We start from the raw sequence: 10449 nt of genomic DNA, 5'->3' as shown, positions 1-10449 counted from the left end.
CATTGAAAATGTAAATAAACAAACCGAGAATGTAAATAAACATTGAAAATGTAAATAAACAAAGCAATGTTTGTTTATTTAACGCCAGGGCTTTAAAATTTCGAAAATTATAAAAATTCTAAGAATTTGATATTATTTTCAAGAATTATTAAAAAATTTGTTAAAAAATTTTTCGAACGACCTCCTAATTATATTCTCCTAATACAAAGTCGAATTTTTTAATAGTTTGACATATTAAATTTTTACAAATTTTTGACTTTGTATCACTAGAATATAATTCGAATGGAGGTTTCGATATTTTTTTATACTTACCTGTTCCATACCTACCTTGCATACTTGTTCCAACAGTCATTTTTTTAGATTTTATTCTTTTTTTCAACAGTTTTCTTAATTCTAGGTACTTACCTTTATACTTACCTTTTTGAATAAATACTGCCATTTTTCTGCATTATTAAAATTCTGCTTCAAATAAAAATTAAATTGTTTCAAAATAGCTTTTATCTGATGTTATTGTCTTTTTTGTAGGTGTGTAAAAGAATTGTAAAGTTCAATTTAATTTTTTTAAATAAAATCATATATTTTTTAATAAATAAATCCTTGTTTTTTGTTATTCTTTATAAAAAAGTATTAGCTCATAAAATTGAAAAATTATTAATTTAAGAGATAATTGAATGTAATTAAATATCTCTTAAACTAATAATTATTAGTTAATACTTTTTTATAGAAAATAATTTGTTATATTTATTAATATATTAAAATATACATATGATTTTATTTAAAAATAATAATTTGACTCTTATACTCTTACACGTTTATCTACAAGACTATAAATAATATCAGAATATACTGTTCTTGAAACCATTCAATTTTTATATGAAACATTTTTCGTTACGAGTATAAATAATCGTCCATCAAAACATCAGATGTTATATAAAATTAGACATCTTCTATAAAATTTAATTAATAATTTAAAATATATTATTTTTATATATACTTTATTATTATGTATAATACTTACATAGTTGTGCATTTTTGTAAACGACCAGAGCTTGTAGTCATGCTTATTTCTTTCATTTGAATCTCGGCATCTTTGATTAATTTTTCTACGCTCTCAAGAGTTGCCAATGTCTCTGGACTAAGAATTGGAGAAACTGGAAGTGTTGTCACAGATCTTTTGGTATCAAGCTGAAAAATATTAAATAATCGAATAATATTAAAATAATAATCGAATAATACAAAAATTATTATATATAATATGAAGAATATAAATGAATAAAATAAAATTAAATTGAAAATAATCGATAAATTATTGAAAAATAATATCTTACAGGTTCATCGTCGATAACTCTTGAAGAAAGCAAAGGAATTTTGTTTCCACTTCTGGTAGTCTTCGTTTTAGATATAGAACATCTAATGCAACTTCTTCCAGATTGAATTTCCTCCCTTTGTCGCGCTATCGGCACACGAGTTTTGCAATAACAATCGCACGCAGAATGCGAATATGAGTGTATTTTTGAATGACAAGACGCGGGCAAAGGAACGGGCGGATCCGTGCACAAATCCAAATATTCCAGGACATCACGTTTCTTTCTGCAAATAAAACAAAAAAAGATATTTTATATGTATCAGTGAAATTTATATTATAATATATCTTAAAAAAAATGTATTATTTTTAATGCGAAAATTAATACGAAAAGAAAAAAAAAATTGTTTAAATGGTATAAAATTATTCAGTTATAGTATAATGGCATAAATAAATTATATAAATAATTTGATTAATATAAATAATAAGCTTTTATAATGCTAAATAATGCTAAAAATGAAATGAATGAAATGAAAATATTTAGAGAATAATGCAGAATATAGTTAATTCAATTTTTTTTAATTTAGATACAATATTAAAATTTGTAAAATTGAATTAATTTCAAAATTATTAATGACAAAATTTAGTTATTATTAAACTTAAAAATGTGTTCAACTTTAAATTTATTTTAATTAAAGTAAAAAAAAAAAAAAAAAAAGAGAAAATATCAATTTATTTTTAATTATATTAAGTTTAATTTTAACAATGTGAATTTTTTCATTTTTAAAAAATTACAAATCATATTTTCACTCCCAATAACAACGTTCTACGATTCAATGCAAGAAGAAAGAATGTAAGACGTCACAGTATAGTGGTGAAACAATGAAAAAGAAGAAATCTAACGGGAAGCCATCTAGAGAGGCAAGTTCAAGAACCGATGACAATAAAGTTATGAATTCTTTCTTTCGAACAGGGGTGGTTGCCCTCGTGCTTCCACCTCTTCCTTCGAACGAAGCAGAAAATCAAACCGACCCGTGCATTACGTCGCGTCGTCAGGCATTCTACGTGTTCCTGGCTACGCTAAGAAATATCTATGTATACGTAGTAATATCGATCCTTAAAGAGAGTAGCTCCTTTCTTCGTTATCGATTCGTTGTCGTTCATCGAATTAACCAATTCCATTATAGTGAAGCATGCGATATTCTTTTTTGAAAATTTTATTACTTATTTTGAAACGTGTTGCAAATTGAAATTTTTTTATTTTTTTCTATTTTTTTTTCGAATATATATGATAAAATATAGATTAAAAATATTTGTAATATTTTTGTAAAAATAACTCGTAATGATTAATATATAAAATCATATATATATAGATATAAAATGCATGCAATGTTTTTCTCTGTGAATATTTTAGCAATATTTTAACATCGAGAGGAAATGTTTTTTAATTTATCCGTATACTGACATGTATTATTTGAATACACATATGAAATATTCATGAGATGAAAATGTAGAGAGGATAAAAATATTTTTTTGCATTTATGAAACTAATCCTTTTGGATTTTCTAATTAATAAAATTAAAAAGATTTTATAAAAGAAAATGTTAAAATAATTGTAATAATAAATTTAAAATAAATATATAATATTTGTAAAATAATAATAAATTAAATTATTATTGTAATTAATTATAAATATTTATAGACGAATATAATATATATAAAAGAATGTACTCAAAAAAGCGAAAAATACTTTGGAATCGAGTTTGAAATTGAAATTTTTCAAAGTATGAATCTGAAATACGCGAAATGATAAAATTTTAAAGCTTCTCCTCGAACATTCAAGCATAAAAATTCAAAATAATTCATAAACTTTAATAACACGATTTCGACACAGGAGTGCATTAATATTTATCGCCGTATTCATATCCAACGATAGAAAAATCGAGATAGAAAATTATCGATTAAATTCTTGCCTAGTTGAATAATGTATAGACATCACAGTCATGTAATAAAAATCTTCCCTTGTTTTCTTACAGGTATTATCATTAATTTACCTCGCCTGATTCACGATAAGGTAAAGCAAAAATGAATATAGAAGGAGATTTGTATCTTTTAAAATTCTATTAAAACTTTAACAATTATTTCAACAATTAAAACTTTTGCGATCTTCCAACTATCCTTTGAATTCTTCTTAATTATTCCTGGTATGCATCGTATTTTTTAAAGAACGAATATTTGTATAAATTACATATAAAGATAAACAGATGTTTATGTATATTAATTTATTTACTGTAATTATGTATTAACAATATACACGAACGTTCATGTGAAAAATCTCACAATGTATTTTTATCACGTATTCTCAACTAACATATATTCCAACAACATTTACAAATATTCAAGAGGAAATTGAAACGCTAATTGGATAAATTATTTATTTTTCAAATTAAAATAAGTGGCGAGAAATGACCATTTTAAAAGTAAAAAGAGAAATTTTAATAATATTTTTATATATTTACTTAAAGATTAACAAACATTTAATAATAATATTTTTTATTTTGAAGTTGAAAGTTTCGTCATAAAGAATTTTATTATTTGAATGATGAAAAATTTTTAAGTTGAGAAAATTGTAGAAATTATATCTAAAATAATATTGTAGATATTTCTTGAATAAATTTGAAATTAATATTTTATTATATATATTATTCATTTCACATTCTTTATAGAATGAATGTTACTTTGAAGAAAAATTCTTGGATTTTTCTAATGAAAAAAAATTCATAATGAAAAAAAAATTTCATTATCAATTTCTTGTAATTTATGAATCTTTTCCTTTACCAGAAGTTCTATCTTATCCATTTCTGAGAAAACGTGAGACATATAAAATAACAGAAAACAAATCATTTTATAAATATTTGCAAACAGAAATTATACAAAAATCTATTAAAATAAGAATTTGATTAAATTTCCAAGTAATCAATTAATCATAAATATTTTCTGTCAAAATTTTTTTTTAATTAATATTTTGTAATTTAATGCCAAAAAATTTTTACAAAACATTTTCTTTTCAAAATTTAATCCTATTTGTTTGAGTAATATCAAAATATCGAACAAGTTTCCAAAAAGCTATAATAATTTTCGAAAAATCGAAGGAAAGTGACGTCGATGCACTTCTATCGGATTTCTTGCTTTAACTCTTGAAAACTTCGTGATCAATAAAAATACGTCAAAACTACGTAATTCGCGACATCCTTTAAAGTCGATGGATTACTGCATGATGCTATTGTACTAGGTGACTCACCTAAGCGTGGGATCCAAACCACTTTTGTCTGATTACAAATGAATAACTGTTTAATGATACTAGTACGTATTAATCGATCAGAAATTACATGAAATTTGACATAAAAGGAAAGATTGAAGGATAATTTATTTGCTTTAATTAATAAGAATACCAAAATTATAAAAAGAGAAACTTATACTTTCTAAAAACAGATTTTTATAAATGTTATCATATATATTGGATATCTTGTACATACCTTTAAATTTAAAGTAACAATCTTTAAGAATTGGAGAGAAAACACGAGAAACTTTAATCATTAATTTTAATCATTTTTCTTTAATGAAAAAATAAAGGAGAGAAAAAAAAATTCCTAAAAAAAATTTTCTATTCTCAAAAGTAATAGTATTTATATGCGCATGAAAATGGATGTAGACAATAAAATACATGTGGGAAGTGTTTGGTTCCATAGAGAACAGCATGAATGAAACTGCTTATTTAGATGTCTCAAAGTAGAATTTGGAAAACTAAAATAATAATTTTAAGGGAATTGCAATTGCAATCCTTTAATGATGCTTTAAAACTTAGGATTATAATGATCCAAAAATTTATTCAATTAAATTAATATCTGAAAAAATTTACTTTCAATCTAAAGTAAATCGATTTATATCAAGATATATAATGAATTATATTAAATTTAAATAAGATTTAATTTAAATTGTAAAATATTATTTAAATTTATTTCTAATATTTACATTTCATACAAACAAAACTACGAGAAAACTACAAAAATACGAGAGAAAAAATACACGATATAACATATTCATTTTTCGTAACATTATATAATTTTCACATAAAATATGCAAAACATGTGTGGAAAATACATATTTGCATAAAAATTCATAGTCTAATAATAACACATGAGATTAATATTTTCTTCCAGTTTAATAATTCTAGTGTAATGAAAAATGATCGCAATATTTTTTTTGGTCACACCCTGTATAAGATAGAATTCTGATAATCTGATATCCAATGGCACGTATACGGCCATAATAGTATCCTACGTCATTCGACAACACCAATAATCAATTAAGGGTGCTTCAACCCCGCTACTCTTTTCGAATTTATTATTACCATACTAGAATGAAACGGAAAAATTAACTTTCTAATAAATGGAAAGAAATATGTCGAAAAGACGATTGAATCGAAAGTTCATCCAAAAGATGTAGCAAAGTTAAAAATTGATTATTTTTAAAACTAATCTAATTAATATACATCTACTTATTTTTATACAAAATATATCATAAAAATAAAATATAATAAAAATAATTATAGAAATTTTTTATATTGATCATAATCATTTTTAAAATCTTTTTTTTTTATTTTTATCTTTTTTGCATTTCTTATAATCCGATAATTATTAATTAATTATAATTAATTGCATATAATTAGTTTTTTTGTAAAGTTATTAAATGTAATTAATTTATTTTTAAATACAAAAATAATTAATTACATATACATTTATATTATTTATAAAAAAATATATAATCTAAGAGAATAACAGAAAAATTATAAGAAATAATTAGAAACATTTTTTAATCAAAGAAGGCATTTGCATTATATTTTCCTAAGGGAAATTTAAATAAATATTGTTGATTAAATTGAAATATTATATATATCACAAATTTATCCAACTGTTCTTACTTTTCTTACCCTTTGATCGTTCTATTTACGTTTAATTATCTTTCAATCAAACTAACTTGCATCAGTTCGAACACCACATATCTATATCAAACAAATTTAATTGCTCTTAATAATCAATAATCAACCATGCAACCAAATTAATAACTAATAACACATAGTACACAAGCAACGTCACGTATTTATTATTAAACAAATATCTCTTGCCATAATACTAAATCCTAATCCTTTTTTATCTTCTATATCTATTCGAATTTTATATTATCAATATTTATATTTTGCTAGAAGAATAAGAAAAGCAAAAAAACTTGTGTATCATTAATTTTTTTTTAATGAAAAAAAATAAATAGTTATATGATAAAAATGATAATTCTTTCCAATAAAAAGAAAAAAGAAAGGAATCAAAGAAAGAAGAAGAAAAAGCCGAAATTGACATAATAATTGGGAAAAGAAATCGCGAGAGAAAATTAGAGACAAAGACTACGGCAGGAAGAATGAACGAAATTAAAATTGAAAGTAGTGGCGAGTAAATTGATCTAACTTTTAATCAGTGTCCTCGTACCATGCACGGGTTCGAGCTTAATCGCGATACACGCGGACCGTGCATGCATAATTAACGAGTAGAATAAGGGAGAATTCACCAGGATGGAAAAATCCGCGTCCACTAGTGAAAAGTTGCGGCGACCGATCGATTCGAGCCGCCATTCACGCAGCCGCGTTTTTCTCTTATTTTTCTTTTTTTCTTTTTCATTTTTCATTTTTTCCCCATCCTTTTCGCGAATTTATTTATTTATTTTTTTTTCGTTACCGTTGACTACAATAGAAGCATATAAAAAATTCATACGATGCTAGTTCAATTATCGAAGTTATTTTTTTGGATTTTTATATTGGTATTTTCGTTTAAAAATAAATTGCAATTTTTAAACGTATGATACTTAAAGCTTTGAATATTATAGAATTTTGAATAAATATTGATTAGTAAGATATATATATGTAAGAATTCATTTCAAAGATAATTTTAAATGCGTTCTAGTATAATTTTAATTGAAAAATCTTTTTGATAATAATTTTTTCAGGAAAAGAAAAATTGAGATAAAAAAATTTCAATAATTAGATTATTAATGAATATTGATTTTTGTTGATAAAGAGCTAAATATTTTGTGATGTGAACGAAAGTTTACACCTAATTTAAAGAGTAATTCGATGAACTTAAAAGTGTTAAAAATATATTCTTGAAACTTAAAAGAATATTGTTAATGAAAGTTACTAAATTTGGCTGCTTTTGATGTATTTGTTCCCCTAAAAGAATCTTATTTCTAAAAATATTAGTTACACATCCATGACTTTCTTCTCCATTTATTTTAAAAGGTTTCTAAATAGAGTGTAAAAATTAAAATGTCTTATAAAAATATAACTGATTGATTTTCAGAAACGAAATAACATTCATATAAAATATTTAAATTTTATGTAACTTCATATTAATTTTTGATTAATTTTCTTTTACGTGCACAACACGTACTATTGAATATGTACATATATATAATACAATTTTTACTTTACAATTCTTATATATACATAACATGTATACATATATACATCAGATATGTATCACATATTTATAATACAATTGATATTAAAATTTTAATCTGACCTAAAACTTAACCCACGCAATTCACTGGATGAACTTTTGATAACAAAATATTTAAAACCTTCTAGATTATCGACAACAATGATAATTAAATAAAGAAAATTAAATAAATTTAAATCTACTGGAGTAGATTATTTTTAACCCAATCATGAGTTCAAGATCCTTGAGTTCAAGGTTAGAATTCTCCAAGGCAAAAAACCTGCATGCAAAATTCAACAAACTATTTACATTTCAAAATAAAGCCACAAATTCAATGATGATTAATAAATCGAATATCTTTTTCTTTTTTTCATTCTCTTTTTTATTTTTTTTTTCTCAGCTTCGATTTCCCGATTTGATTCATAAGTCAAAGTTTATACTAATAACAATTTAAGATAACCAGTTTTCAAGAGAAGATAATAAGAGTTCCATGATTCTCATAAATCAAAAGTTTTCGCGTAAAATTATAACGTAGATAAATAATAAATAATATTCGGCTACAATGGGCCAACAATACGTGAACAAGCCCATTGAATTGATGATTATTCTCACGTACACGTGTCGATATTTTAATGAAACCCAATATTATATGGCATGCGATTATGTGTATAAAAAATTAACACGTTCATTGCGCACATCTCTCGATAGGAATTGACACGTAGCATTGCGATATGTAAAAAGGTCATGGCTTCGAACGTGTATTAAAAAGACACATGGATTTAAAAATATGAAAGTTGAAATATCGTTTGAATCGATATATTCCTAAAACTTATGTTAAATATATATTAATGAAAATTAATTTGAAATAAATGATTGTAATAAATATATAACTCGTTTCAAAATAGAAATTTTTAATCCAAATATCATATTTAATTAATGTAAGAATTATATTTTAATCTTAGGCTGAAACATAATCTAATTAATGATTGGAGGTTCTGATTAATATAAAATTACAAGAAAAATAATCAAAGTTATAATTAATGATAAATAATTTTGATTGTAATCTCATCATTCGTTTATTTATAATACCAGAACTTTTTTTTTTGATTATTTATTTAATAATCTGTACCTTTGATATGTTTATCATCTTTGCATCTAAGAAATAATCTTTTTAAAAAAGTTGAAGATACGTTACATAAAAAGACAAATTTTTTTTCATCAATTAATTGAGAACATTTCGTTTATATATGAAATATAATATTTGTAATTCTGTCTTAGAAATAAATTTGTAGTAAATTTGTAGTTTGGTATTTCCAAAACTCAAAAAGCGACTAACTAAAATAATCGAGTGAAAAAATAATAAAATTTCCTAATTATTGATAACTTTTTTATTTATTATAAATATAATCAATCATCAATGACCGCCACGATACTCAACATGTTAACTATATTCGTATACGCGATGTCTATCCTCTTTAAAATGCGTGTACGGGTTCTCTCTTTGCGCAGACAGTGAAGCGTGGTTGGCATTCAAGCCGTCTGGAAGAGACAGATCAATATGCTTTTACCGCTTTCTTTCTATCTCTTTTCTTCCTGTCCCAATAGGGAGCCTTCTTCTCTCTTTTTGGCCCAGCTATCGCACCAGCTGAACATTGGCATTGATTTTCAAAGTTCAGCAAGTGTTGCCTGCCTGCGAAACCTGCGGAGGGCTTCTCATCGACTGTTCTCTGTGACCGGGCTACAACGTTGCATGCACTTTTGACGGTGGAACCGATCAATACGCTCGATACCGCGTCAATTTTGCGCAGAGATCGTTCAACCGTACCGGAACTTACGATTCCTCCGCTTAGGCCCGAGAGAAAGTGGCGTATGACACGGGACAAGGATTAAGTACTGTTGATTTTAAAAATTCCGATTTATATTTAATTAATTAAGTTTGCTTTAATGTTTTGTCCTATCGAACGTTCGATTCAATTATATTTCTAGAATTTCAATGAATTTTAGAAATGAACTAATAATATTAATTCAATAATATTAGTTCAATTTCTGCTGTTGCATAATTTTCTTCGTATAATTAAACTTTTTTTCAAATAAAAATTTATAAGTTTTATGTATCTCGTTGATCCTTTATATCATTTGTAAAATAGAAAGATTGCTAAAATATTTTTACAATATAATAAAATGATCAAAAGCATGATATTTATAGAATTAGAAAACTTTTTAAATTCCGATTCGAATCAATATCTTTAAATATATAAATTTTCAGAATTCCAATCCATTTCAATTCGATTTAATCCGAATTTAATTTCAGATATCCAAAATTACGAATATCTGAGCGTTATTTTTAAATAATTAATGTATTACATATATAGCGGTATTCCTAAAAGACTAAAAAGGATAAATAATAAGAAATATAACGCACAATTATTACACATCAACACATATATTTTGCTTTTGCATGTTGCATACATACGATAAACAGTACAATGTTTACGCGTCCTCGAGGTATGGTATACTAGAAAATTTCATTATTCACTACTACAATTGCTATTCGACGTATTATTTCGTTACTTCCGCTTTCCTGTATACTTCTGTTTGTGT

The 10449-nt window shown here is 24.6% G+C and overlaps 1 protein-coding gene across 1 annotated transcript in view; it reads right to left on the bottom strand.

Annotated features, from left to right (window-relative positions):
- LOC102671106 (MATH and LRR domain-containing protein PFE0570w-like) overlaps positions 1-10449 on the bottom strand; it is a 66207-nt gene that overhangs the window by 9771 nt on the left and 45987 nt on the right. The window contains exons 4-5 of the mRNA XM_006609917.2: positions 1329-1590; positions 1019-1185 (exon numbers count right to left, since the gene is read on the bottom strand). Of these exons, the coding sequence (XP_006609980.2) occupies positions 1019-1185; positions 1329-1590 (429 nt within the window). The remainder of the gene's footprint in view (positions 1-1018; positions 1186-1328; positions 1591-10449) is intronic.

This window comes from Apis dorsata, unplaced genomic scaffold, assembly GCF_000469605.1.
Source record: "Apis dorsata unplaced genomic scaffold, Apis dorsata 1.3 scaffold_65, whole genome shotgun sequence".
Lineage (NCBI taxonomy): Eukaryota > Metazoa > Arthropoda > Insecta > Hymenoptera > Apidae > Apis > Apis dorsata.
The sequence above is the reverse complement of the archived record's forward strand: the minus strand, read 5'-3'. Positions and strand labels throughout refer to the sequence as shown.